Source organism: Passer domesticus, chromosome 7 (assembly GCF_036417665.1).
Source record: "Passer domesticus isolate bPasDom1 chromosome 7, bPasDom1.hap1, whole genome shotgun sequence".
Taxonomy (NCBI): Eukaryota; Metazoa; Chordata; class Aves; order Passeriformes; family Passeridae; genus Passer; species Passer domesticus.
In genome coordinates, this window is record NC_087480.1 from 34,486,633 (window position 1) to 34,513,808 (window position 27,176).

General features: G+C 53.7%; 2 protein-coding genes across 6 annotated transcripts in view; one reads left to right on the forward strand and one right to left on the reverse strand.

The window, feature by feature from the left end:
* RGSL1 (regulator of G protein signaling like 1) lies at positions 1-18,752 on the reverse strand. 3 transcript variants are annotated; one of them, XM_064427623.1, is made up of 20 exons: positions 18,710-18,752; positions 18,006-18,088; positions 17,663-17,737; positions 16,847-16,976; positions 15,941-16,045; positions 15,533-15,694; positions 14,457-15,388; positions 13,945-14,007; positions 11,689-11,920; positions 10,917-11,003; positions 10,168-10,243; positions 8,988-9,357; positions 8,509-8,638; positions 7,604-7,796; positions 6,407-6,545; positions 5,761-5,885; positions 5,196-5,590; positions 2,766-2,861; positions 2,552-2,609; positions 1-1,367 (listed from the first exon to the last, which is right to left on the reverse strand). In XM_064427623.1, the coding sequence occupies exons 1-20, from the start codon at positions 18,720-18,722 to the stop codon at positions 1,361-1,363; spliced, it is 3,471 nt and encodes a 1,156-aa protein (XP_064283693.1). In that variant the 5' UTR covers positions 18,723-18,752; the 3' UTR covers positions 1-1,360. The 3 variants fall into 3 exon arrangements, with proteins under 3 accessions (XP_064283693.1, XP_064283692.1, XP_064283691.1); XM_064427622.1 differs by lacking the exons at positions 16,847-16,976; positions 17,663-17,737 and having other exon boundaries at positions 3-1,367; positions 18,710-18,726; XM_064427621.1 differs by lacking the exons at positions 16,847-16,976; positions 17,663-17,737 and having other exon boundaries at positions 3-1,367; positions 18,426-18,724.
* The window catches only part of GLUL (glutamate-ammonia ligase), a 15,615-nt gene continuing 5,285 nt past the window's right edge, over positions 16,847-27,176 (forward strand). Inside the window, exons 1-3 of one of the 3 annotated variants that reach the window (XM_064427625.1) lie at positions 16,847-17,038; positions 19,842-19,968; positions 22,945-23,171. In XM_064427625.1, coding sequence (XP_064283695.1) covers positions 23,038-23,171 — 134 coding nt within the window. In that variant the 5' untranslated portion in view covers positions 16,847-17,038; positions 19,842-19,968; positions 22,945-23,037. Of the gene's footprint in view, positions 17,039-18,859; positions 19,002-19,841; positions 19,969-22,944; positions 23,172-26,714; positions 26,867-27,176 lie in introns of those variants that run through there. The other 2 variants (XM_064427624.1, XM_064427626.1) reach the window with 2 other exon arrangements.

Sequence of the window (27,176 nt, forward strand, 5' to 3'; positions counted from 1 at the left end):
CTGGGAGGTGCTGCCTTTGCCTCAGGCAGGTTTGCAGCCCATGAACGGTGCCCAGGGGTGTGATTTGACCCCACACGCTTCATTGCCCTGCTGTCCTGCCTGCATTTGCTGTGCCTCTGCCTTTTTGCTCTGCTGGGGCTCCCCAGGACAGCTGGCTGAGCCCAGTGATGGGATCAGGTGCTCCCTGTCCTGGCTCTTGCATGCTGAGGATGTACATGCTTGTGTGCACAGGGATGCTCCCAGCTCCCCGTGGCTCATCTGCTGCTCTGAAAAACAAACCCACAAAGCAACCCGCAGAAGCAGTGGAGTGAAGGCTGTTCTTAGGCTTTGGTTTTGCTGTGCTGAGCTTCAGGCACATCTGTGAAGCTTTAGAGAGCCTGGGCTCAGCTGGGCTCGGGAGTGTTGGTGAAAAGCTCACAAAAATACAGCAAGGTTTTGAGGCTGAAAGCTTTCAGGGCAAAATCAACTTCCGGAACAGCAGTTCTGAGAGTTGGTCACATTTTGTGTTGTAGGAATGGTATCAGCTTCCCAGGCCCTTCAGTTAAATAAATGTTCTTGGGTTTGGGTGTTTTTGATCCTCCAGAGGCAAAGTGTTGATAATCAGAACTGATAAATATGAAACATGTTGTCCTCTGCCTTAAAATGTACCTGGTGTTATTCCCAGGATGCATTCTTCTAGGATCTGGGATTAAAAAGTGGATAAAAATAGCTCAAAATGACAAAGCTGAGAGCTTGCTTCTGACAAACTGATAAAGGTCTTTTCTTCACAAGGCCCAAAGAATATTTGTGGTTTCTGCAGCTTCCTGGTGACTTGGCAAAGTCATTTTGACTCAGTTTCACCTGGGGAAAATGAAGGCCCTTGCTATGATTTTGTTAGTGCTTTGTAAACATGCACTGGCTTAAAAACAAGCAACAAAAAACCAAAACCTCACCAAAAAAAAAAACATGCTGAAGCCCCAGTCAGGCATGAGCTGATTTTTGCTGGAAAATCAGAAAGGCTTTGGCAAAACAGGCCCCATCTCAGCAGCCAGCTGAATAAGTGAACCAAATGGGCTCTCTCAGCCTTGCTACCCACAGGAAGAATTTCTTTTGTGTGGGAAGCTGAGGAGCTGCATGTCACAGATGCATGTGAGGAAGGAGATTTGTGTGGTGTTTCAGCTGGAAACAGGGATCACAGCACGTCCCTGCCCTGGCTGTGAGCTGTGAGCTGCTGTGCTGTCACCAGGTAAGCTGGAGGGTGCTGTGAGTTGTTTTATTTTTAGGTTTCTTATTGCTGAGTGCAAACAATTCCCGGTGTCCAGGCTGCTCAGCTTCATTGGGTGGTTGGTGTGGGTGTTATTTTGGGAGGGCTGAGCTTCCCTTAGGTCCTGCAGGGAAGGGAGAGGTGCTGCATCAGTGGCTGCTGGTGCTGAAGGCAGGTGGGGGTGATCAGGGACCAGCACAGGGCTGTGTGTGCCCAGGGAGGGGTTCTGGGCATGGAGAGGGAGCAGAGATGCTCACAAGGAGGAGTTTTGGGCATGGAGAGGGATCAGGGAGGCTCCCAGGGAGGAGTTCTGGGCATGGAAAGGGATTAGGTATGTTCCTAAGGAGGAGTTCTGGGCATGGAAAAGGATTAGGGATGTTCCTAAGGAGGAGTTCTGGGCATGGAGGGGGATTAGGGAGGCTCCCAGGGAGGAATTCTGGCCATGGAAAGGGTGAGCAGGGTTGAGCACATGGCTGTGTGCTCCTAAGGAGGAGTTCTGGGCATGGAAAGGGATCAGGAATGCTCCTAAGGAGAACTTTTAGGGCATGAAGAGGGATCAGGGATGTTTCCAGGGAGGAGTTTGGACATGGAGAGGGATCAGGGATGCTCCCAGGGATGAGTTCTGGGCATGGAAAGGGTGAACAGGGGTGAGCACATGGCTGTGTGCTCCTAAGGAGTAGTTCTGGGCATGGAGAGGGATCAGGGATGTTCCCAGGGAGGAGTTCTGGGCATGGAGAGGGATCAGGGATGCTCCTAGGGATGAGTTCTGGGCATGGAAAGGGTGAACAGGGGTGAGCACATGGCTGTGTGCTCCTAAGGAGGAGTTCTGGGCATGGAGAGGGATCAGGGATGTTCCCAGGGAGGAGTTCTGGGCATGGAGAGGGATCAGGGATGTTCCCAGGGAGGAGTCTGGCCATGGAGAGGGATCAGAGATGTTCCCAGGGAGGAGTCTGGCCATGGAGAGGGATCAGGGATGCTCCCAGGGAGGAGTCTGGCCATGGAGAGGGAGCAGGGATGCTCCCAGGGAGGAGTTTGGACATGGAGAGGGATCAGGGTTGTTCCCAGGGAGGGGTCTGGCCATGGAGAGGGATCAGGGATGTTCCCAGGGAGGAGTCTGGCCATGGAGAGGGATCAGGGATGCTCCCAGGGATGCATTCTAGGCACGGAGATGTGCAGCAGCTGGGAGTTTCTGTGACTGTCACTGGAGATGCTGGGGCCCGGCATCCTGCACCAACCCCTGTGATTTAAGGGAGCCACAGGCTGTGCTGGTGGGGTCTGCAGGAGGTGAGCACCCCTGGCACCACCTACCCAGCCTGTGGGGCAGGCTCACTGAGTGAGGGCCTCTTCTCCCCACTGGGATCTGCAGCTGAGGGGAACAACAGCACATCAGCAACAAAGAACAACAAAGTTCTCACCAGGGCTGCTGCAGGGAGCCCTCCAGCCCAGCTCCCGTGCCCACAGCCCTCAGGAGCAGGGGGTCTCCATCCAGTGCCACATTCAGCTCCATTCAGTGCTTCCTCACCTTTTTTCTCCTCTGGAGGCTCAGTTTTCTTTGGTGGCCGTGGCAGCAGGAACTCGAGGCCTTCTGACAGTGTGTAGGTAAGGACAGCCTTTTTACCTGGGGAGGGAAGAGACATGGAGTGCTCTGGTGGCAAAAGAGGGGGCACAGCACTGGTGTCCCCCTCCAATCATTTGAGGTTACCCAGAGCTCAAGGAAGGGTGGCTGAGCAAGGACTTGAGATCTTGATGGCAAAACAGTTTGGGGGTGACATGTCCCACCCTGGCTCTGTGGCAAGACTGGGTGGCAGAAATGGGAGATTTTTTTAATTATTTTTTTTAAATACAGGCTCATTAGGAGGTTTGTCCTCAAATTTCTTTGGACTTTACTAATTCAGCTTATGCATTTCTCACCTACCAAGCTGAAGCATTCTGAACCACATTAATGGATGATTGAGAAAACAAAATGGATTTTTTTTTTTTTCCTAGAGAAAGAAAGGTGTGCCAGGCTTTGTGCCTGCCTGGGCAGCTTGTGCCCTGTGGACAGTGCCACAGTGACGCCTGGTGATGGCAGATGGGTCCCTGCCTGCCACCACCCAGCCCTGCTCAAACCATGTCTCCACATTCCTTACAATAAAAGAGGAGGAGAGGAGGTTTTTTCTGCATTTACAGGTGTTTTCCTCAGCAATTTTGGTGCTTTTTAAAAGGCAAAAAACAAATTTTTTTCTGACAGCTCAAAAGCAAGATTTTACCTTAAAGGTTAGAAAAGCAAGACCCTTAGAGAAAGGTCCTTGGTGGAAGCATAAGGTGCACAAAAGTGTCTTGGGAGCTGCTGTGGACATCAGCACAGTCAGAAACAGCAGCTATTTTGGGTCACACATCTTGTCCCCCACGTGCCAGGCAAGCTGAGGGATTTTTTTCCTGCCTGGCTCCTGTTAAAAATGTTCCTGTTTTTTCTGACCCCATGTCTCACTCATCCCTGTGAGATGCAGCAAGGAGAGGAGGCTTGGGGAGTGTTGTCCCAGGGACAGTCCCTGTGGGAAGAATGTCCATTCTGGAGAGATCAGAGTCTTCTCCACGAGTCCAGAGCAGCTCCCAGAGCAGTCACTCTCTGTGGCTGTAGTTAAACACAGGCTGTGCTGCTTGGGACTGCCCCAAGCCTTGCAGCAGTTTGCACCGATTTAAACACAGAATAATTTGTGTTGGAAGGGACCTTTCAAGGCCACCTAGTGCAGCCCCAACACCTTCCACTAGACCAGGCTGCTCAGAGCCCCATCCAGCCTGATCCTGAATATTCCCAGGGATGGGGCTGCACAGCTTCTCTGGACAACTATACCGGTGTTTTACCACCCTCTAGTGTGAAAAACGACTTCCTATCTCTGATCTGAATCGGCTTGAATGTCACTCTCTCTGCTCCCTGAAGAGCCTGGAAAACACTGTCCTTGTCCTGGAATACATGTGTGGTACATGAGGCTTTTCTGGGGTTTTTTTTGGTGACTTTTGCATTAAAACAACTACGTTTGAGAAGGTCCTAGAAGACCTCTGTAACAAGGTGGAGACCCAAGCTGGAGACTGGATGTTGTCCATGGGGATAGCCAAGGGGTGAGGTGGTTGGAGCTAAGGACATGGCTTGGCATTCCTGGGGCACAGGGCTCTGTCACCTCAGCCCTGCTGTGGAGCAGGAGCTCAAGCACCTGCCTGGAGGCATCCAAATCCTCGAACTCTGCTGCTTTTTAGCCAGAACTTGACAGTGATAAATGACAGGGAGCAGAACAGCAGCTTGCTGACGCCCACTCATCCGTCAAAGCAAGATTAGGATGTGCCTATTTTGGTTTCCCCTTTAATCAAAAATCAATTAGACAATTTCCAAATGAATATTCAAGCCAAGGAGCTGGCTGTCAGGCAGACTGACAGCGCTCAGCATCAATTTGTGTTTTCCAGTTTAGAGTTATTCAGTGCATCAAAACTAAACAAGGGGATGAGGAAGAAAAAACATCTCTTTCCCTGGAGATGTCATCTCAAACCCTGATGGAGCTCATTCTCCATTCCAGATATTCAAAGCACCCTCCATGGCATGCCTGGTGTTTGGCTGCACAGTTGTTCTCCTTTTCCTGCTCCCATTTGACTTGCAGCCCAAAAGATTGCGGGTTTTTATTTCTGTTTCAGGGGGTGTGCCTGACTATTTTTAACTTGGCTATTGAAATAAATAGGGATTATGCAACAGTTCTTTGCATGGGAGGTCTCTGTGCTCACTTCCCTATTCACCAAAGAAAATTTCTAAAATCCCGCTGGACAGTTTTGACTGATTTTGACAGGAAAAAAAAAAAAATACTCCATTCCATTTTCCCAGCAGGCCTGCACCACATACACCCTCAAAGCTGTGTGAAGGAGGTGGTCTCTCCCGGGGAACCTAAAAGATGTCAGGTCTGGGTGTTCCTGCACTGGAAGAACAAACCTGGACTATAATGTGTAGTAGAGGGAATGGCCACCATCTTCGTGGGCCCGGGGGTCTTGGGTGCTTTGGAGGGGCTTTTTGCAGGAGGTGAAGAGGCTGGAACCCTGCCCTCCTTGCGGCCCCGGGAGCTCCTGCCTCCCTTGGGCTCCTGAGAGCTCCTCTCCTGCTGTTGGACCTGGGATCTCCTGCTCCCCTTGAGCTCCTGAGAGCTCCTCTCCTGCTGTTGGACCTGGGATCTCCTGCCTCCCTTGGGCTCCTGAGAGCTCCTCTCCTGCTGGACCCGGGAGCTCCTGTCCTCCTTGGTGAGCTGAAAGCTCTGTTCCTCCTGATGGGTGCTAGAGCTCATGACCTGCTGGTAGGCCCGAAAGCTCCTCATCACCTTCCAGGTGCAGAACCTGCGTGAGAAACACCGGGGACAGTGAAGCTCCAAGGAGACAATTCCAGCTGAGCTCCCGGGGAGCATCACGTCTGCATTTTCAGCATGGCAGAGGAACAAGTGGCTGGAGACAAAGGGTGGCATCCCCAGGGCCTCCTCCACCTTGGCAGAGAAGGGGTGGGTGGGTACCTTCTCCAGAAGTACATCAGGATGGGGAAGAGGGTGACCTTGGCGTTGTGGTAGATGGCCCGGGTCAGCGGCCCCTTGGAAGATGAACGCCAGATTAAATCCCTCTCCTTCTCAGAGATGTTGACCTGGGCACAGAAGAGACCAAAGCACTTTGCAGCACTCCTGATGGGGCCAGGTTTCTCTCCCCGACCCCACCTCAGCAGTCTCTAAGCAGAGACCCAAATTCCATTCCAATTCCAGGCACAAGGGCAGGATCCCACCTGGATTTCTGGGGGAAGCATTGTGCCCTGCAAAGGGGAGATGGCAGAGCTACTGGGAGGAGGTGGGGTGGGTGCAGTGGAAGGGGATGATGGTGACACGGCCTCTGAGGATTGGTGGTGTCCAGGCCTGGCATTGCTCCAGCAGGTAATGCTGGAAAAACATCCCCATCTCTCCCATCCTTACCCACATGCTTATTCTCAATTTATCAGGGCCTGCTGGAGGAATTGCTTCCCACCCCTCCCAGCCCATGTGGAAGCCCCAAAGCCCCCGCAGCAGATCCAGACCCCTGCCTGTTCCCTTTCCCCACCACTGTTCTCAGCTGTGCTGCCATGGCCTCGAGCAATGAGCAGCCTCCAGCCTTCCTGGGCAGGCCCCGGGGTCTCACCCGCAGCTTGGGGGGGACGTCAGAGTTCAGGAAAACTTTGCTGATGACGTCAAGTTTCTTCTTGAGAAAGGAACTGTGCTTTTCTGACTGCATGTTGCAGGGTGGTGTAGCTTCCAGGCAGTCAGCCAGCCTGGAAAACCTGCAAAGGCATGTGGGGTCTTGCTCTGAGACAAGTGATCCTTAACTGCTAGGCTAGACAGTCCTGTTCTTGCTTAATTTGGTGTGGGAAATGGATTTGTAGAAAATTTTTAAATTCCTTTGGCCTTGCAAGAAAGACTAAGTACTTTAGAGAAATGGAACTATGAAAGATGCATTGTAGTGGGACCCACGAGGGGTAATTTTAGATGATTGGCTTTAAGGCATTTACAGCATGGTGTGGCTAAAGCTGATAGGCCAAGAAATGCTGACAATGATTGTTATTAAGAATTAATTGGTATCTGATTATGATGGAGCGAATTATAACATCTGTATTGTCTCACCCTTCTCATGAGACTGAAAAAGGAATAAAAGTTTTTAAAACGCTTCTCAATTGCCCCATCTCTGGGTCAGAAAAGGGCTTAATCTGACAATTTGGTATTTGCTTGGCCAGGAAAAGCAATCCTCAACCTCAATCCTCAATTCTCAAAGCAATCCCATGGAGCAGTGACACAGGAGGTATGAAAAGCCACCTACCTCTTCTGCCACCCTCGTGGTCACAGGATTCACTTGGGGCAGGATATGTTCCTCTTTTTTGGGAAAAGGGGAGGACTGAAAGATGGGGATTTTCTTGTTGTGGGGATGTTGGCTGCAGGGTTTGTGCCCATTGGCCATGGATTGATCTTAGAGGTTTGTTGGGTACATGGACAGAGTCAAGGGAGAAATTGCACCACAACTGGGACATCCAGAACGGTGTAGCCAAATGCTGAATTGCTTGGGACTACCAAACCAAAACGATTTCAAAGAGGAACCCTGATCCACGGTGTGACTGCAGGCTGAAATGGAGCTTTGGAGCTCTCCATCAGAGATGGGTTTGGGCCAGAGCCAAGGCAGGCTGGTGCCAAGGCCAAGCTGGATGGAGCTCTGAGCAACCTTGTCCAGGGAGACACATTCCTGCACAAGGCAGGGAGCTGGAATGAGATGACCTTTAAGATCCAACCCAAACCATTCTGAGATTCTGTACCACGAGGTGCCTGAGCACCTGGTGGAAGCAGAACTCACTTGTCCATCTCCAGGTAAAAGCGGAGGTCATCGACGAGGAAGCTGACGACGATGAGCTGTTTGTCCAAAATGCGGCGTTTGACCAGCGTCACCTTCTGCACCTGCCCTTTGCCCTTCCCCTTGCCCTTGCCCTTGCCCTTGTCCTTGCGGGGGCTCTTGGCAGGACTTTTGCTCTTCTCCTTGACAGGCAAATCTGAGGCAGGGGAAGAGGTTCTGTGTGCTGCTGTCCAGCACTGGGTTTGTTCCTTCACCTCACCTGCGCTTCCCTTAGCTGCATGCAATTTGCTGGGGCCTTTCTGTCTCTGTGAGCTACACCTTCCCTCTAGCCTGGTGATCTCCTTCCCTCCTCTTTGCACCCACAGAGTGTTTATGTCCACTGTTTCCATAGGGAATGGCCTGTTGCTAAAGCCTGCTGGTCTGTCTAGCTGTTGGCCCTGGCTCTGACACAAGGAGATAATCAGTGAGAATGAAAGGGAAAAAATCTGTTTCCCCCATATACAAAATTTTCTTAATCTAAAGAGGGTTTCTGTGTGTTTGGTAGATTACTTTTCTAACTGCTTTTCCTGCCTCCTCTCAAACCTGTGTGTAAACTTTGTGTTCAGGTCAGCTCCCTGTTGCCCAGAAAACAATTTCCTTTTGTTTGTTTTTCTGGCCTGTCTCACCTTAGCTCCATTTAGTGTTTCCTGTTTTGGATGGTTGTTTTTTTGTTTTGTTTTGGTTTTTTTTTTGAGGCAGGGATGAAAACTTGCATATACAACATTGTTTGAGAGAGATGCAGCAGCATATCAGGGCACTAAATCATGGTGGTAGGAGGTAAGGAACAGGTTTTCTCCATTTTCTTCTCTACCTAAACCCAGGGGTGTCCTGGGGAGGGAGGAGCAGGGGTGGCAGGACACTGGACATACTTTCCCTCTTGTTTCTTCGCTCCTGTCGGAGAAACTCCTCAAATTCTGCACGCCGTGTGTGATTCTTCATGTCCCTCTGGAACTTGCAGAAGCTCCTGACGAGCTCCCGGATGGCATCCCAGGCCCACCCCTGCAGGGACACAGCACAGGTGGCATCAGCCAGGGACAGCACTGGGGCTGAGCCCTCCTCTTTGGACCCACCACTGTGAGCCAGAGCAGCCTTGGCAGTGGGATTTGTGAGCCAGCCATCATCTCTGCTTTCCAGCATTTCTCAGTTTCCCTGGTGACCACAGGGGATGGTGTGAATTGCTCAGCCAGTCCTGAGCCTGCAGGAGGGAGCCTTTCCCTGCTGCCTCTCTGTAGCTCTGCAAGCCTGACCCCCTCACCCCATTTATGTGGCATCCTTGTCTCACAGCACCTCCTCCCTTCCTTGCCTGGTGAACACCCTCAGCCTGGGAGCACACAGGGTCCCTCCTTACCATCCTCGGTGTCTTGAGGTCCTCTGGCCCTTCCTTCACAAGCTGAGGACGCCTAGACCTGGGCTTTTTGCTCCAGGGCAACAAATCCTCCTGCTGCTGCTGTTCCTTCCTCTTCTGCTTCTGTTTTTTCTGCTTCTCTGTCTTTTTCTGTTTCTCTGTCTTTTTCTTCTTCTCTGTCTTTTTCTGCTTCTCTGTCTGTTTTTCCTTCTCTGACTTTTTCTGCTTCTCTGTCTTTTTCTGCTTCTCTGTCTTTTTCTGCTTCTCTGCCTGTTTTTGCTTCTTCTTCTCCTGATAGTAGGGTCCTTTCTCCTCTTCCTCATCCTCGTCTTCCTCATCATCCTCGTCATCTTCATCATCCTCCTCCTCAAAGCTGCCAGATGGGAGAACAGAGAGAGCATCAGAGGCACTGGTTTGATGGAAGGGGGGCTAAGGTGGGGAGCAGCTGATAAGGGATAGCCCCAGGGTTGGGGTCCCACTGGATTTCTGGTCCTGGAGGAGGTTGGACAATGGTAGGGGACATGAGATACCCTCCCCTGGACTCTCTTCTTGCACGTGGTAGCCTTGGGAGTGTCTGTGCTGCTTATCTGTAGTGTTTCCTCCTCCAGTCCAGCAGCCTGCAGGCCCAGAAGCCATGTGGTAGGTTTGGGGTGAGGCTCTGAATGGAATATCAATGCTGATGGGCCATAGAAAAATGCATTTATAGCAGTTGCTGTCTGGCCCCTTGGGGTGGGATGGATGTTGGGCAGGGTGCATTTGCACGACTGGGCTGAAGAAATCAGCTCAGCCCAAGTGCTCAGCATCATTTTTTCAATTTGTTTTATATCCCAGTGCAAGGACTCATGGCTGGAGTATTCCCAGGAGGTGAGATGTGAGTCCAGAAATTTAAGTATAGCTACAGTGTGATTTTAAGTGATTTTTCTGGGAATCTAAGCACTGCTCAGGTGACATTCTGGGGTTGACTGAGGATGAAGTGCACAAGATTTGCACAAGGTGTGAAGAGTAAATCTGAACTGGGGGTGGGGAGTGTTAATTTTTCTCCTTTCCCTGGTAATTCTGCAGTTAAGACCCACAGGCCACCCTACATCTGAGAGGGCCAAATGAGCAGTGGCACTACAGGGAAGCACTGGGAAGAACCTGGAAGAGTGGAAGGAGCAAAGCTGTGTGCTGCGAGGCGCCAGACCTGCGTTTTCTAGCTGCCCTCTTCCTTGCAGCAGCAGCAGCAGCATTCTCCCGAGCAATCCTCTCAGATGCAACAGCTGTGGGGACAGAAACAGGGCTGGCCTCTTCCTCGGGTGACAGCCAGAGGTGACAGCGGACAGCTGGACCCTGGAGCCTCCACGTGGTGTCTCTGTGGTGACTCTGGCCCAGGGACACTGTGGGAGCTCTTCACTACTGGGATACCGGGACACACAAGACACATGATGGACTTTGGACCTGCTAGCTTAAGGGATTTGGTAACAGGATGCCTTGGCAAGAGCAAACAGAACTTTGAGGATTAAATCAAGATTACAAGAAGATTAAATCAGACAGGTTTACTGGAAAAAGAAAATTACATCAGACTTCTACAAGCAAGAGATGTTTAAAATGTATAAGTTTGTTTATACAAACTTTGATTTTTAACCCAATCATTGTAGTAAAACATTACTAGCCTTCCTAAAACAGTCTATAAGCATTTGTAGTCCACAATAAAATTGGATTCCATGACCACCTCACACTCTCCCCATCTCTCTCAGCATCACCGATACTTCACCTCCCATGGTTTGACCTCCTCAGCATCTGCTTCAGAGAAATCCCCCACTGCCACCCTCCCTGGCTGGGTTAATGCCCCAGAGCACAGCCTGTGGGGGGTGGATAGGCCTTTCCTTCTGCAGAAGCTCCCCAGGGGTGATGGATGTCTGGGAGCCCACCTGGCCTCCTGCCTGGACTCACCGAGTGCTGCACTCATGAGCTGCAGAAGCTCCTCTTCCTTGCTTGGGCTGCCCACAGCCAGCTCGTCTGCTATCATCCTCTGGAATTCTGCATCAGAGAGAGGAGAGGGGACAATGTCCATTACCTCTGGTTACAACAGCCCTTCAACACTGGCTCTGTGGGCTGGGTTTTGTCACCTTCCCTGTCCCCTTGTGTGTCCTGCTCCATGATCTGCCCGTGACACTGCATTTCTTGGGTAAAATGGAGGGCCCACAAGCTACAGGGGTGCTACAGGTAACTGTTGTCACCCTCAGTGCAGCACAGGTGCCTAGAAAATGGGTGTCATTCCCAAAAGATTGATGACAGAACAAAGCTGAGGGGTTACACCAGCAGCACCAGCATGGCCAGTCCCAGCATCCTCAGGAGAAGGCCAAAATGTGGACCTGGGGTGGCAGGAGCCACTGCTGGCTTTGGCTTCAGACACTTTGCTGCAGCCTTCATTTGATCTGGTGAGCCAGGCCAGTGCAGGGATGTGGCATTTGGTGCCCCCGGTATTGGCAGGAGGGAATCTGGCCCTTGTCTAAAATCCCAGTGGACAGTTTTGACTGATTTTGACAGAAAAAAAAAAAAAAGGCTGCCAAAGCTTTCATTACAAATGAAGGCTCCCAGGCCCACTGTACCAACCCACCCCGTGATGTCCATCACCTGTTCAGGGCTACCACCAGAGCATAAAACATGTTTTAATAGCTTCAGCCAACGTGAGCCCCACCAGGAATGGAGAGCCCCCTGTTACCAGCACTGCCCAGGAGCAGCTCCATCTCTGCCTGGATGGAACCCCCTTTCTGCAGGTCCTGAGCAGCAAGCAGTTGCCAGTGCTTGGAGGAGACTCCCTCCAAGCTCCTCGTGCCTTGCAAGGCCTGGCTCAGCTGCAGGGACTGGTTCATCCTCTGGGACAGGTGGAAATGTCCCCATCTGCCAGCAGCATGGCCCGGCACCTCGGCTGTGGGGACATCCATGCCTGGAGCCTGCAGGGAAAACAGGGCAGGGTGATGGCACAGAGCACCTTCCCCGCCTCGGGTTTTAGCTTTTTATTTTTCAGATTCTATTCTGCTTTAGTGTGTGGGTCTGGGCTTCATATGAGGGGATGGTGAGCTCTCTGCACAGAGCAGGGAGACAAAACAATTCCTTCTCCAGCTGGGGACCAAGGACAAATGATCCAAATCTCAGCCCAAGAGCACAAACAACGTGGGCTGAAGAAAGAAAAACAAGAAGGATGGGACTTGATGGGCTAAAGCTGGAATGGGACAATGAACTCCAATCTGCAAATGGATCAGAACTTATAAATGTGAGAGACCTCGTGACCATTTGTCCATTTTGTGGCCATTTTGGGTTGTGCTGCTCAAGGGGGATCCATTGAGGCCTCCTGATAAATCCCTACCTTATTCTTTAGCTCCATCTAGTCTCTGTTCTAGGTCAGCCTGTATCACCCATGTGTTTTACTGCACCTCAGACTACAAACCTGCCTGGTTTAGACCTCTGCCTGAGCTTTAAGCGGTCTGGAAGGAATCTGTGAGAGCACAAAGCTCAGCTCAAGCTGCCTGGGATGTACAGGCAGCCAGAGGTAGGCCAGACACGGCCTTGAAGCTTTCCTGAAGGGCTCAACACCCCCCAGGAGGGCTGGAAACAACCCTGAAGGTGTCCCTGGCAGCCTGGCAGCCTCGTATGCTGTTTTTGTTGGCTGTTGTCACCGGGGCTGGCTCCAGCTGGTGCCCTGGGAGTGCCTCCCTCATTCCCCCAAACCTTCCTGCAGGTTTTGCCTCTCCCCAAAGACAAACTGTTTGCACAGCTCTCCAAGCAGCAGGGGTAGAGTGGCCGGTTTCTGGCCGGGAGCTGAGAGCAGGCACCAAAAATAACCCTGCTAAGCTGCCAGCAGCTCCCCTGACACCGGAGCAGGAGCGCCGGGAGGAGTTTGGCTCAGGGGATGGTGCCCACAGAGAGCAGGGCCCGACCCTGCTGAAGTGCTAATTGCACTCCCAGACCAGCTCTGGCCTCGGAGGGGACATTTCCTTGACAAGAGGTGCTTAAAAACCTGGGCAGCTAATTAACTTCCCACTAAGAGCAGTTGGGAGCTGCCAGCTGACTTTTCCAAAATGCTCGGCTCTCCCTGGCTGAGGCTCTGGGAGCCAGGTCTTTGAGGACACCAAGCCCTGACAGCCTCTCCTTATCATTCCCAGGATCAGCTGCTGATTTCACTTTTTTTTTTTGGAAAACAGTTGGTTTGAAACTGTTTTGGAAATTGGAAAACACCATCTGCAGTGAGAAGAATTGCCTGCACAGGTTGTGCAGGTACCCGTGCAGGCGGGATGCTCAGGGGGTTCTGCCTGCAAGGAGGTCTCTGGGTGTAATGCTGGCATTTGGGGAGATTTTATGGGATTTCTGATGCCAAGAGGAATAATAATCTGGGAAGAGGGCTTGTGTGACTCTGATTTCGTATATAATTATTTTTGGTGGGAAAAAAAAATGTGGAAAACTTGAGGGTGGTTGAGTCATAGGCTAAAAGGCTGCATGGCCTCTTCCCCCTGTGCTGGCTGGGCACTGGTGCTGGGGCAGGGTCATCCCACGTGTGTCATGCACATGAGTCACATTAATAGCAGTAATAATTACACATTAATAGCGTGGGCAAGGAAAAAAAGGGCAGATAAATTCCCAGAAGTGCTGGGCTCACCCGTGCCTAGCCTAAAAGCCTGCAATTATGTTTCTCCCAGCTTTTAGGCAGGGTCACAGCTTGTCTCAGGGGAGCTCTCACAGGTTGTGCCTGCAGTGCTGCCAGATGAATGGGATGCTGTGCTGGAAGAGCTGAGGATCATTGCTCCAGGCAGCTGGAGCAGGGTAGGATATGCTGTGTCACCCTGTGGCAGCACTGGGTGGGGATATCGTGGGGTGCCAGACCACTGCAGCTAATGCTGGGCTTCTCCTCCCTCCCTCTCTTTCTCTCCAGTTTTTCACATCCCCACTGGAGCCTGCACACCCCCCAGGGGATCCCCCTTACCATAAACTGGAGGAATGTCCTGTCATCAGCAGCTAGAAATTCCTCATAGAGGCCACAGAGCACCTGAGGAGGAGCAAAGGGGGATTGTCCTCAGGCAGGGTCACAGTGCTGGTGCCACAACTTGCTGACATGCCCAGGACACACCTGCACATCCAGTTTGGTCCATGGGGCTGCCCAGAAGGGCTCTGGGGTTCTAAATGGGTTTTATTGGGGTTGTGCTGGAAGCAGTGATGGGTGCAAAAGGATGGCCACTGCGCCTGCAGTGTGCACCTAGCCAGGGTTACCAGAGATGTTCCATGGCTGCCCAGCCCTGCCCTGCTGCCCAGCAAACCAGTGAGGATGCTCCTCTCCACTGGCTTGGCCCACTGCAAGTTATTCCCTTCCTACTCCCTTTTCCTCTTCATTTTCCAAATTATTCACCTCCTAAACATCCCCACAGCCCTCACAGCACCACAGGGGTGCCAATGCCAGCTGTACCTCCTAGCCTGACTGCTGCCAGCACCCCTGAGTACCTCGCAAATCTCTTTCTGGGTTCTGAATATCCAGGGGGAGAATTCTCCACATATCAGATGGTTCCACAAACTGACAAGAGTTCTGGACTCCAAGGGGAGCTTCTCAATGCTGCTGTCCTCCAGGTAGGTCTTGCAGATCTTTTCCCCAATCAAATGGCGCAGGAAGAAGTTGTTTTCTCTGTTGGAGTCCAGCACCACGGGCAGAAACTCCTCCAGGTCTTGCCACAGGTCCAGGAGATGAGTCTCCATGGGCCGGTTCTGGTGCTGCAGGAAATCTCTGAAGGGTCTTCCTGCACAGGCCTCGGCACTCAGAGCCCAGGAAAGGAAATCCAAGGTCTTGACTGGCTTTTTCAGGGATGGCAGCTGAACAAGGGATGCAGAGGGAAGCAGGTCAGAGAGGATTTTCTCCTGACAGATGTTTTCTACATCCTGCTCTGCACTGGACCGAGGTCTGCCAGGAAATGCTGCTCCTCCTCTGCCTCCAAAGGCAGGATGCTGTGACTGCTGGGGAATCGATCCCAGAGCATCTTTATCCAGACACAATTCCTCCCTGCTCCTGGCACTTTTCACCCGAAAAGTGGCCATTTTCAATTCTTGGGTGTCTCTGCCCTCCTTGACCAGAGCCCAGACCTCTGCTTTGGCCTTCTGGCTGCAGTAGGGCCCTGGCACACCCTGGCTCCTTTTGATGTGCATCGTGGGGAGGGGCTCTGAAGGGCCTGGGGGCTGCTGCCAGCCAGCCTGTGATAAACGTTCCTGATATTCCTGGAGCAAAGGCCAGCACGATTCCTCTTCCTCCATTCCCATCTTGCAGTGCACGAAGAATTTAGGGAGCCAGTAACTCTGAATCATAAAAAGGACCTGTTCCTGCATCTCGCTTAGGATCTCCCTCCTGGTGCTGATGGACTGGATGTGCTTGGCTTTCGGAAGAGATCCTGAGATGGATGCAGGGAATTATGACAGGGAGATGGCTCCGTGCAGGCTGTTCCCCAGGCAGGGGATGGCATCCCATCCCCCTGGGAGCAGCCAGGAAAGATCCCCTCTCTGGGAGGGCAGTGCCCATCCTCAGCTCCTCTTACCCACGATGGTGGTGCAGAAGGTGATGACGCTGGAGCCTTCACGCAGGTGAGTGGCTCTCAGCCTGTGCACCAGGGACAAGAACAGCTCCCTCTGGCTCCCATCTGACTCGTCCAGACCCAGGAGCCTTTCAGTGATGAGCCAGAAGTCGATCAGCTCTTCCCCTACAGATCAGACAAGGGATGGGAGCTGGGAGGAGCCCTTGAAAGCCCTGAGGGTGGATGAAGCAGAACCGAGGGAACAGAGCAGAGAAAACCATGGTTGTGCATCTCCCTCCCAGCTCTGCTGCTGGCTCACCTTCCAAAGCTTTCTCTGGCATCTTACCCATGCCCCCAGCTCTGTGCCAGCCTCCTGCCAGGCAGGTGGCCCGTGGCTGGCAGAGAGGGGGCTCTGGAGCATCCTGTGCCCACCTGCTGTTCCTCGGAGGAAGGCACAGAAGTGCTGCATGCCCTGGCTCCCGCTGATGCACCTCTCCAGCAGCCACTGGTCAGCACTCTGCCAGTTCAGGAGCTCTGCTGTGGGACACAGAGCACAGATGGCATCAGAGGCTGCCTGCCAGAGCCCAAGAAAACTCTCCAGCTCCCACCCTGAAAGAGGCTGCTGGAGGGAGACCAGCAAATCACCCTGAACTGGGAGTTTCGGACAGGCCCTGGGATGCACACGGGGTGTTTGCAAGGATAACTCGCTCCTGTCAGGGACAGCTCTTGTGCCTCTCTTCCTTGCAAATGCCCATCTTTGCTGTCCTGAGTTTGGGGCTCGCCCTCAACCTCCTCCAGCTTTGAGTTTCAACCCGACTGGAGAAGCAGCAGCAATATACTCAGGAAAAGCCTTGGTGAATTGCTTGTTTTTCTGAAAGGAGAATCTTCCTGCTGCCACAGCTTTCTTTCCAGTGGCAGCTGACAGGCAGGCTGAGGAAGAACCTGGCTGGACTGAGAAGGCTCATTTTAGGGGCAAAGTGAGCAAAACCTCGAGTTGTTGCCAGTAAGAGAGACCACAGCCTGTTTTCCCAGGGCATCCCTGCCCAGCAGCAAACCCAAAACACCGGCTCCCCGTGCCCCTCGATGCCCTCCAGCCCCGCTCCACCCCTCGGCAAACCCCGCCAGGCAGCTACTTAGCCAGCCTGCATTAACAGCGTGGTGGGGTAAATCCCTGCACATCCCGCCAGAACCCTCTGCACCCCTAAAAATGGGATGTGCAACGCCTGGTTCGCCCGGAGCACAGGCACGACCCAGTGGGCAGTGCCAGCCCCGCAGAGGGAGGAAGCCCGGGCGCGGAGGAGAAGCCGATCCGATTTCCTCCGTGCCGCGATGACTCACCTGCTTCCCCCGAGCGAATGAAAGCCAGCAGCCTCTGGCACAGCACCAGGTGCAGGCACAGGCTGGATTTGCAGAAGTGAGGCAGCCGCTGCTTTTCCAACCAAGCCAGCAAAGCCGCGGGGCTGGCATCCTGCGTTGCCCAAGGGGAGGATTAGCTGCGAGCGAGGAGCCGGCTGCTGCCTGGCATTTAGGGTGAGTAACAGCTCCCTGCTCCGGGCAGGAGGTGGGGAAGGCGCCCTGTTGCTTTGTGGCGATGGTGGCACAAGGGGGATAATCAAGTTACAGCCGCTGCCTGTCCCCAAAACGAAGGTGGCAGCCCCGGCGCCGCACGGCTGCCGGCAGGGCTGCCTTTCCCTTCCTCGCCCGCCTTCCCAGAGCCTTCCCAGATCCCCGGAGGAGCGGGGGTTCCTTTTTGCTTCGGGATCTGAGCGCTGTGGGAACGGGGACGGGTGGGGAGGGAGGGCTGAGCCAGCCCGGTGAGCAGCAGGGCTTGGCTCCTGTTGAATTCAGGAGGAATCCGGGACAAGGGGCTGATGTTTGTGTCCTTCTGTGCCGCCACACATGCTGTCCTCCGCTCCAGCGCTCGGTGTTTATGGATAGACCCCATAAACTGCAGCAGGACTTTAAATGGATCGTGCTCCGCCCAGGGCTTAAAAGCGAAACGACGGCCGGGGTTGAAATGATGGCCCAGCTGCACGGCCAGGAGAGCCAGAGAGGGGCCCTGGCAGTGGCAAAGCGGCTCCTGCCCTGCCCTGCTCTGTGCCCTTCCTCCCTGTTCCTCCCACTCCTCCCTTCTAGCAAGGGGCATGTTCTCACCAGGTGGCTCGGCAGCTCTGGCCACAGGCACCACCGGCCCGTGCCGCTGATGTAAAGGGGTGTCTGCCCAAAAACCTGCACCAGAACGGAAAGGGAGAGCTGAAAGGGATCAAGGGTGGCAGAGGAGCCCGGAGCCCAGTGCTCTAGTTAGTTCCCACTACACAGAAGGGCATAAAATTCCCTTTTAGACCCTTTATCTCCAAGTTGAGATCCTCAGGTTTCCCTCATTTTCCAGCCTGAATGTGGTGAACTCCCAGTTTTCCTGCGGCCTCTAATGCCACACAAAGTTCACCTGAGGAGAGCTCTGAAAGGCTCCAGGTTTTATGGTGCAGAGTGCACTTACAGGAAGGTTCAGAAAGATGTTGAAAAAGTCAACAAAAACATCATCTTGCAGCAGCAGCCCCATGTCCGTGGAGGCTATGGATGCTACAGGGGGAGAAGAGAAAGTTACCTGGGCTTTGTGTTGCCAGCTGTGAGCCAGAGGAGGAGTTTTGGGGGGGAAATCAGCTTTAGGGGATGTGTGGTAAAAGCTTGTCCTGTGCTCATGCAGGGGGAGGATCTGGAGCTGGGGCAGTGTGTGAAATGTGCTTGGGGATGGGTGGCACGGGCTGTTTGGAAAGCACCAGGTTCAGGAGCGTGCAGGAGCTGGGCAGTTTGAATGGCAGCCTCCCAAACAGCAAAGGTTCACAGAGGCTGGGCACAGATGTGGTGGCATCCACAGGGCAGGAGAAGGGAGATCACAAGCTGTGCTCCTCTGCCTTACCCAGACACAGCTTATCCACCCAGGACTCAGTGCAAGTGGCAGTGCCCAGCACCTCCCACCACCCTGCCAAGTTTTATTCATGTCTGGAAGATCTGGATGCAAGAAGGTGGGCTGGCATCAGCACCCTGGTGGGTGGGTGCCCCTGGAAATGCCCTCTTCAATCAAGGCACAGTTGTGTTACAGGGAGGACCTATATTTCAAGGCTTAACAGTGCTTTTCCCCCCATTTTTCCACCTTTTGGGGTGTGTTTAGAGGGGCTGAAGCCCCAGCAAAGGGGAACTCACCAGCAGTCATCATGGTGGTGCGGTGTTCCGATGCTGGGTTCCGAAGTGCCACCCTGATTGTGACACACTTGTTTGGGTGACTCCTGGGGGTTTTGGGGACCACGAGGCTCTCAGCAGCTCCCTCCAGGCCTGCTTAACCCGCAGAGGAGAGTGCTGAGAGAGGATCTGAAAGAGGGGATGTCCAGAAGGTGGAAGCCAGGCTGTTCTCGGTGGTGCCCAGCGATGGGATGAGCAGAAATTGGAACAGAGGAATTCCCACCTGAACATGAGGAAAAACTTCTTCACTGTGATGGTAACTGAGCACTGGAACCTCTCTGCCCTGAGAGGTTGTGGATCCCCCCTTAGTGGAGACATTCAAGAACCATCTGGGCACAATCTTCAGTACTGGGTTCAGGGAACCCTGCTTGAGCTGAGGTGCTGGACCAGGTGGTCCCTTCTGACCTTACCCGTCCTGTGATGCTGTGAAATGTCACTTTTTAAATTGCCAGCCCTGCAGACACACTTGGGCAGTCCTGAAATGAAACCCTATTGTATTTGTTGGGAAACTGCTCCAACGAAGGCAGGAATGATGCACTTGATTCTATGTTTTTAGAAGGTTAATTTATTACTTTATGATACTATATTATATTAAAGATTACTATACTAAACTAAAGAATATAGAAAAGATCCTTACTGAAAGCTAAAAAGATAATAATGAAAACTCGTGACTCTTTAGAGTCTTAACACAGCTTGGCCCTGATTGGCTAATGAGTTAAAACAACTTATACTGGAGACTAATGAAGTAATCACTTCTGGGTAAACAATTTTCAAACACATTCTACACATAAGCACAACACAGGAGAAGCAAATAAAATAAGAATTAGTTTTGTTTTTTTTTTTTTAAGATTCCTAGCTTCTTAAGAGAAAAATCTTAAATAAAAGAATTTTTTCAGAGAATGTAAATGCCACAAAACCCTTCCCCTCTCCCTGCTGGGAAGCTTCTTGCCTTCAGAGCAGGTTCTTGGTGGCACCTCAGTGTGGTCACTGTCAGTCCATCTGCTCAGCTTGGGATGGGAATTTCACAGGAGACCCCACTGTGTCTGCCCCAAACAGACCAAGCCCACATTTCTTATCTGCTGTCTTTCTTCACCAGATCTGGGCCTGAGACCCAACCTTGGAGACCCTCCAGCTGGAAGAGGAGAAGGAGGAGAAAAAGAAGGAGCCCGTCCTGCAGCAGGAGTGACCCGCTCCCCTGGCAGGAGGAGGAATCTGCTCCCCAGGTGGGTGTTTGAGCCTGCTCTGGTCTTTGTGCCAGACCTGGGGGCAGGACAGTGTCCCAGAGTGTCCCCAGCAGCGGGGCCACCTCACGAGGTGGCGCTGTCAAACCAGGAATGCGAGGCTGTTCCAGCAGCAGCAGCAGGGCTCTGCATCTCAGGCAGAGCCAGGGAGTACAGGGACAGCTCCGGGCTCATTGCGGGGCTGGTCACTGTGCCAAAACCCCAACTGATGCGGGGAAGGGGCAGCTGTGAGCCACAAAACACCCGCTCGTCCCAGTGGTGCCAGGCAGAGCTGTAGGAAGGAGCTATGGAAGAGCCTGGGATGAGCAGCTCCCATCATGGATCCATGAAGATTTCTGCAGCTGAGCCCAAGAGATGAGAGGGAAGGGAAAGGAATGAATGGGAGTGGTGGCTGTCTCACACCTGAAATCCTCAGAGAAAGGTCAAAACTTAAAAAAAAGAACTCTTTTTCCAGTTGGCAGCTGAGCAGATGCTCTGTAGCATCCTCAGGGTGTGGGGTGGCTCCTTGGGTGCTCATCCAGCTCTGGACGGGCCTCAGTGGGACTGTGATGGCTTCTGCCAGGAAAAAAACTAAGGTTGTGAGCAGGAATTGGCCAACATGGTCACTGTGGGAGGGCACAGGGACATTTCCACAGAGTTTTTCCCCAAGAGGTCTGGCAGGATGGAGCTCTCCTCTGCTGGCTGCAGCTTCCCAGGTTTTCCCAGGGCACATGGTCTCCTCACAAGAGGAGCTCACGTGAGCTGGGTGGCTGTTTAGGCAAAAAACCAAAAAAGTTGGAAAAAAAGGAGCGGACACAGGAGCAGAGCCCAGATTTAGAAGGAGTGGCTGGAGTCCATAAAAAGATAAGGGCAAGGTTGCAACATCAAACACGTCAGGAGGGCTTCTCTGCCCCTCTGCCCCAGCCTGAATCACCCACCCTGACATGGGGAGCAGCCCTGAGGCGATGAGGGGCAGAGCCTCATGTTCCCAGAGCGGATGGGCTGGGGTTTTTCTCCTTGCCCAACATCAGCTGGCACTGCTCCCCAGCGTGGCAAAGTCCAAGGCTGCCCAAACACAGTGTCAGCCTCCCTGCCCGGGGTCACTGGCCACTCACAGCCCCCCCAGCAGCCCAGCCTGGCCCTCTTGGTGTTTCCCCCACACCCCGAACATCTCAGCATTGCTGCTGGCTCTGGGTGATGGTCTGGAGAGGCAGAAATCTGGGGAACTCCAGCCTGAGTGCACAAACCTGCTCTCCCCTCTTGCATAAGTGTATAAGTATATCCCCACCATGAGCTTTTGGGGGAAGATTTGGGATTTTTCACCCCCTGTACAGCCTCATGCTCTTTCCTTATAAATAGTTTATAGGACATTAGGCCCACAGCACCTTAAAAAGTGGAGTTGCCCAAGGCTGAGGAGTTCCAGCTCAGCCTTAAATATTAATTTCCTTCTTGAACACACTACAGTGATTTTTCACATGTGACTTCCATGCTCAGTCCCCTGAGTGTATAAGATCTGTTTGCTCAGCAAGCACACCACTGGTGTTTCCTTGGGGGGTATTTTTGAGCCTGTTGTCATCTGCCTGTGGTTTCCTTGCTCGGGACTGTCCCTTACAGCTGACAGCCCCTGTGGCAGGCCCTGCCTTCACTTGTCTCCCCTCCAGCTGAAGCAGAACCACTGGTGTAACCTTACCCCAGCGTCTGGGGCTGTTGACTTCAGCAGCCTGGGTTAAGTATGTGTTGTGGCAGGACAGGGACCTAATTCAGCCACAAGGGAGGGACATGGGCAGCGGCACTTTGCTGTTATAATTAATAATTTCTAATTTTATAATTAATATTACTTTTAAAATTTTTTTTTTATTTTATAATTTACAATGTCAGGCCCAGATTCACCACTTCATCCTCTCAGGCAGCACTTTGAGGATTTCTGCCCTCTCCCTTATGGAGGTGTGAGGTGTGTTAGGCTGAAATTAATGTACCAACCTCAGCTAACACAGCCCCAACGTGGCTGGGAGAGCTTTTAAACGGTGTGAACTGAAAATAGGGGGGGAAAAACCCCAACAAAAACAACCCTGCACAGCATAACCACTTTCCAACAGCGGGGAAAGGCATGTGCCGAGCGTTCCCTGGGATATTCTCCACCCTTGTACAGAACAAACTGAGCCAAGCAATTTCTGGGTCTCAAATCCCGCCTGCCCCTGACGTTCTCATCTTCCAGCTTCCCCCCGGGCCCTGCTGAAGGAAAGGGGAAGTGCTCGGGGAAGGTGCTCAGCCCCCCGGCAAGCTCTGGAGCACAGCAGGTAGGGGCTGCCTGCCGGGAATGCCCCTGGATCCGGGCAGGGGGCTGCTGGGGCTCGGGGCAGTGCCACGGCTCCTGGGAGGGTGCCAAGCCAGCCGTGGGCACGGGGACAGGTGGCTCAGAAAGGGGTGGGGAGGGAGGTGGCTGCAGGAATGTGCTTCTTGTTGACGGAGTGACGAAACTATTTTTTGTCTTTTTAAAAGGGAAAAAAAGCTTAGAAGGTTGCTTTTTTCTTTTTCTTTTCTTTTTTTTTTCTTTTTTTTTTAAGTGTTGGAAACAGAAAAGTTTTAATAAAAGGCAAAATAACAAAACTCTTTACAGAGAAAAGCCAAGCCAGGCACAAGAGGTTCTTGCTCCTGGTGAAACACCCCACAAAAGCAATTAGTTCCTTTGCTCTCTTCTTTTTCTGGTGAATCGCTTAGGCAAGACTTTTTTGGCTCCTGTCCCATTGGCTATCTTTGAGTTTGAAGTGCAGTCCCCAAAGTCCTAGGAGGTGTCTTTTTACCTAATTGAAGGACCTGCTGGCAGCACCTGGGCTGTCCTGGGGGCCGTGCCCCAAGGTCCCTCTTCCCTCTGTGCGTGCTCCAGGGAGCTGAATGGGGAGGGAGGGGGTTTTTTTATCATTCTGCCTGTGCCTCTGCAAGTTTGCACTGATTAATTTGCTTTCCTAAACTGCCCTTCAGCGCAGCCCAGGTGATCAGCTCTGGAAAGGCTGAAAGCCCTCTGGCCACCAGCCCACGGCCACCCTTGACCCTGGCAGCATCTTCAAAGGGAGCATGGGGCTGCTGCGGAGCGTGCAATGTTTGCTCACAGCCAGGGCCAGCAGCTGCTGCCTGCCTGCCTTGGGGGGTTTCGTCAGCCTCCTGCAGCGCTCCGGGGGACACGGCTCGGCCACTGCTGCTTGCACAAGGTCAGTCCCCCCAGGGCCCTCATCCCCACACCCCAGGGCGAGCCCCCCAGGCTGAGCTAAGCGCTTGCTCAGGTGTTGGGTTGGTTTTTCCAGCCCTGAGTGAAACGTGCTGCATCACCTGGTGTGCCAGCCTGGGAGCACCTCGGGAGGTCAGCAGGAGCTGCTGTCGTGGGTCCAGGCAGAGGCAGCTGTGCCCAGGGGTGGGCAGGGATGGTGGTGATGCAACATCAGGACAGGCAGCCCGTGGCTGAGGTCACTTGGGTGCAGTTCAGTTCCTCATGCAGGGCCTCCCAGCACAAAGCACTTCCCTGGATGCATCTGAAAGTGGTATAGCTCACAAAATTCACAGAATCACAGAATGATTGAGTTGGAAGAGACCTCCAAGATCATCGAGTCCAACCCAGCCCCAACCCCTCAACTAAACCCTGGCCCCCAGTGCCACATCCAGGCTTTGTTAAACACACCCAGGGATGGTGACTGCACCACCTCCCTGGGCAGCCATTCCAGAACTTTATCACCCTTTCTGTGAAAAACTTCTTCCTGATATCCAACCTGTATTTCCCTTGGAGCAGCTTGAGGCTGTGTCCTCTGGTTGTGTCAGTGCTGCCTGGAGGAAGAGCCCAGCCCCAGCTGAGCACAGACACCTTATTTAGCTCAGTTTAGGAGTGTCTTGACTGTTGAGAGGACAGAGATGCTGAAGATGTTCCTGCTCATTGCAGCGGGTTGGATTGATGACCTTCAGGTCCCTTCCAAACCAAACCAAAGCATTCTGTGATTCCATGATGCTGTGCCCATCCCTCCCTCCCAGCTGTGCCACTGCTGGAGGCTGGGGCATTTTGGGTGTGTCCAGCCTCCTCCTGGGACCTGGGATCACAACAAAATGGGCAATTCCTCATCCCTTTGTGACATCTCTGTTGGAAAAATAAAATAAAAAAAAAACCAACCCAAAATAACATCCCTTTCTACTTCAGAATTTTTCTTTAGTGATGGTGAAAAACCATTGGTTACCTGAGCTTAGCAGTCCAGGTCTGCAATCTGTTGGGTTTGAGATCCCAGGATCTGTGGTGAGGATCACAGTGTTGGGAAAGTCCCCAAAAGCCATCAGCCACTGCCCCAGGGCCTGAGCCACAGGGGAATTTCATATCCTGTCTATTTAACCCTCAAGTTGCCACCCTCCTCCTCACACCCACCCCCCTACCCCCATAATGGTGTGACATTTCTGCATTTTAAGGCGTTCCTAAATGGAAGACTGGGATGGAGGGGGACACATGGACAAGGAAAGGGTCACGGCTGTGCCCTGTCCCTGAGGGTTTGCCCAGCTGCCTTGCAGGCAGGAGGCTGCAAAGTCCAGCCTGCCCAACCCTCCTAACTCAGCAGCCACTTCCCAACCTTGGCACTTCTCTCAGGATATCAAACTGTGCCGGCGGGAAGCGCCGCGCCGGGCCAATAAAGGCCAATAAAGGTGTTCCCACGAATTAACAGGAGGAAGAAGGAAAAACCTGTGCCAGTTGGGACTCGCCCCTGGAAGGGGACATTGTCTCGCCCTCTGGCGAGAATGAATCCTTTGAAGGTGGATTTCCATCCACCCCTGGATGGTGTCGCCTGCTGGCACCGAGCCCTCCCCAGCTGCCCCCCAGGAGGGTTTTTTCAGTGACACCGGGGGTCACTGCAGCAAAAAAAAAAAAAAAAAAAAAAAAAAAAAAAAAAAAAAAAAAAAAAAAAAAAGGCCTAGCTGGAAGAGGAGGAGGGGAAGGAAGGCAGGCTCTGGTAAACAAGCTGGGTGAGCCCAGCGAGGACGCTTCCCGGGAGAGGGCGCTGGGTCCGCGGCTGCCGGGGGCTGGGGCATGAGCCGGCCAGCAAACCCTGCCGGGGCTGGCAGCTCCGTCCTGCCACCCCGCCATCACGGCCCTGCCCAGCCCGGGGGGCTCTGCCAGGCTGGCCTGGGGATTTTTGGGATGGAGGGATGATGTTTATGCTGTCAGCTGCCTTCGCTCCCCGCCTGCCTTCAGGGCTGGTTGGAGCTGCCCAGCCCCGAGGTTGCAGGGCACGGGGGTCACCAATGCTCAGGGGCCTCCTCTTGTCAACATCTGGGTGTGTTCGAAGCCAAAGGCGGACAAAGTTACAGGGCAATTAGCAGGTAGAACTGTAATTCCAAGAATTTGGAGCGATCAGAGCTCTCAGATTAAAGAAACCCTCAACAAACCCAGGGAAGAGGGCTGGACACTGCTTAGCGTTGCCTGTGGCTTGACAGCTCCCCTTTATGGGAGCTATTTTGGGCACCAGCTCCCGCTCTGCTTCCTTTAACTCAGCTGAGCTGTTAGATTTGGGTGACCACAGCTGAACTTGGGCTGAACGTGAGTTCCTGAGCTCATTTCCGTGGGTAAAACACCACGTTTGTTGGTGTGCTGGAGCCATTTCTCTGTGCATGGGTGCTGGCAGCAGGCACTTTCTGGGGTGCTGAGGGCAGGCTGTTGCAATGCTCCTTGGCTCTCTGCCTTGCCCAAGCAATTCCAGGAGGAGAAAAGCACCCGAATCTCACCTTGTTCTGGACCGCCTCGGGGCATTGCCACACACCCATGGCCGCTCCAAGGTGGTGTGAGGATTGAGCCAAGCTGTCCCCGCAGGGAGGGTGGGGATCTGCCTCTCGAGATGGGCGATAAATCACAGCCTGGTTTTGGCCAGCACTTCCACCTCCTCCCTCCTGAGGATCCGGCTCTCCCTGGCCACTTTCCCTCTGGATTCTGTGGCCGTGTCCCGGGCAGGGTGGCTGTGATGGCCGGGAGGCTCCAGCTGCTCGAGGAATGGCAGTTTTGGTGCCATCTCCCCGAGGCTGGCACGGGGCACAGCAGGATCCTGTGGCAGGCGTGTGGGTGGCGTGTGCTCGCCCTGGCACCTGCGTGTGCCCTCGGCGTGGCAGTTCCGAATGCTCCTGCCCCTTGGATCCGGGCTGGGACTTGCACGAGTCTCTTGTCCCATCTCCTGGAGCTGCAGGACATGGGACAAGCGACCCTGTGCGGTGGAGACCCGGACATTGTGGAAAAATACTGGGCACTGCCTGCGGTTTGCTGGGTGCTCCCATGGTGGGGTGGGGGATTTCTCCCCCTCGAGTGACAGTCCGCGATCCTTGCAGCGAGCCTCTGCAAATCCAGGTGCTGGAGGCTGTGACCTGCTCCAGGGAGGACAAGGGGGGCACCGAGGCTTTTGTCCCCCTCCCAAGAGCGGGCACCCAGCCCAAGCCCGTGCCCTGGACTCGGTGGAGCTGCGGTGCCTCCCTCTCTTCCCCCTTTTCCCGGGGTGGCCGTTTTCCATCCCTGCGAGCTCTGCCAAGGCAGCCGCTAATGTAAACGCTGCCGACAGCCCTGGATCCGCTCCCGCCTGCCCAGGGGTTGTTTTTCCGCTCGGGAGCGTTGTTAAAAAGACCCCAAACCCACCCAACCTCTCCGCTTTCTACCCTCTCTTCCCTCAGTTTTCCTCACCCACCCACCCTTGTGCCCCTTCGCGGGGCCGGAGCGGGAGGAGGAGGAGGAGGAGGCGGCGGGCGGGGTGGTGGCCCTGTCCCCCCTCCCGTGTCCCTCCCGTCCCGCCCGCTGCCCAATCCGTGCGGCGGGGCCGGCGCTGCTCCGCCATAAAGGGGCGGCGGGCGCGGCCCCGGGAGCCGAGCGTGGGAGCCCCGCGCCCGCCGCCGCTGAGCCCAGGTACGGCCCGGGGGACACCGGGACATCGGGACACGGCCGTGCCGCCACACGCCGCAGCCCCCCGGGCACGGCAGGGCCGGGGAGGCAGCCCCCGGGAGATCTTCCAAGGGAAAATTCCTCCTTTGGGGGAAGGGGAGGATGGGGCGGGGGGGGGAAGTGGCAGCTTGAGTTTTTTGTTGGCAACACTCCCTTTGCAGTTGTTGTGGGTGTTTTTTTGCCCCCCACGAGGCTCCTCAGCTGCTCGCTGGAGATGCACGCGTGGGAGATGCTCCTGGCCGGGCAGCGGGGCGCGGGGAGCCGCGGCGGAGTG

Bases quoted from the DNA above. Each gene is read 5' to 3' on its own strand.
- RGSL1 (XM_064427623.1), bottom strand. The intron at 15,695-15,940 runs GTGGGCACAGGA...TCTGATCTGTAG, and splicing joins CTTCCTCCGAGGAACAGCAG to GGGAAGAGCTGATCGACTTC. The intron at 14,008-14,456 runs GTACTCAGGGGT...GCTCCTCCTCAG, and splicing joins CCCAGAAAGAGATTTGCGAG to GTGCTCTGTGGCCTCTATGA.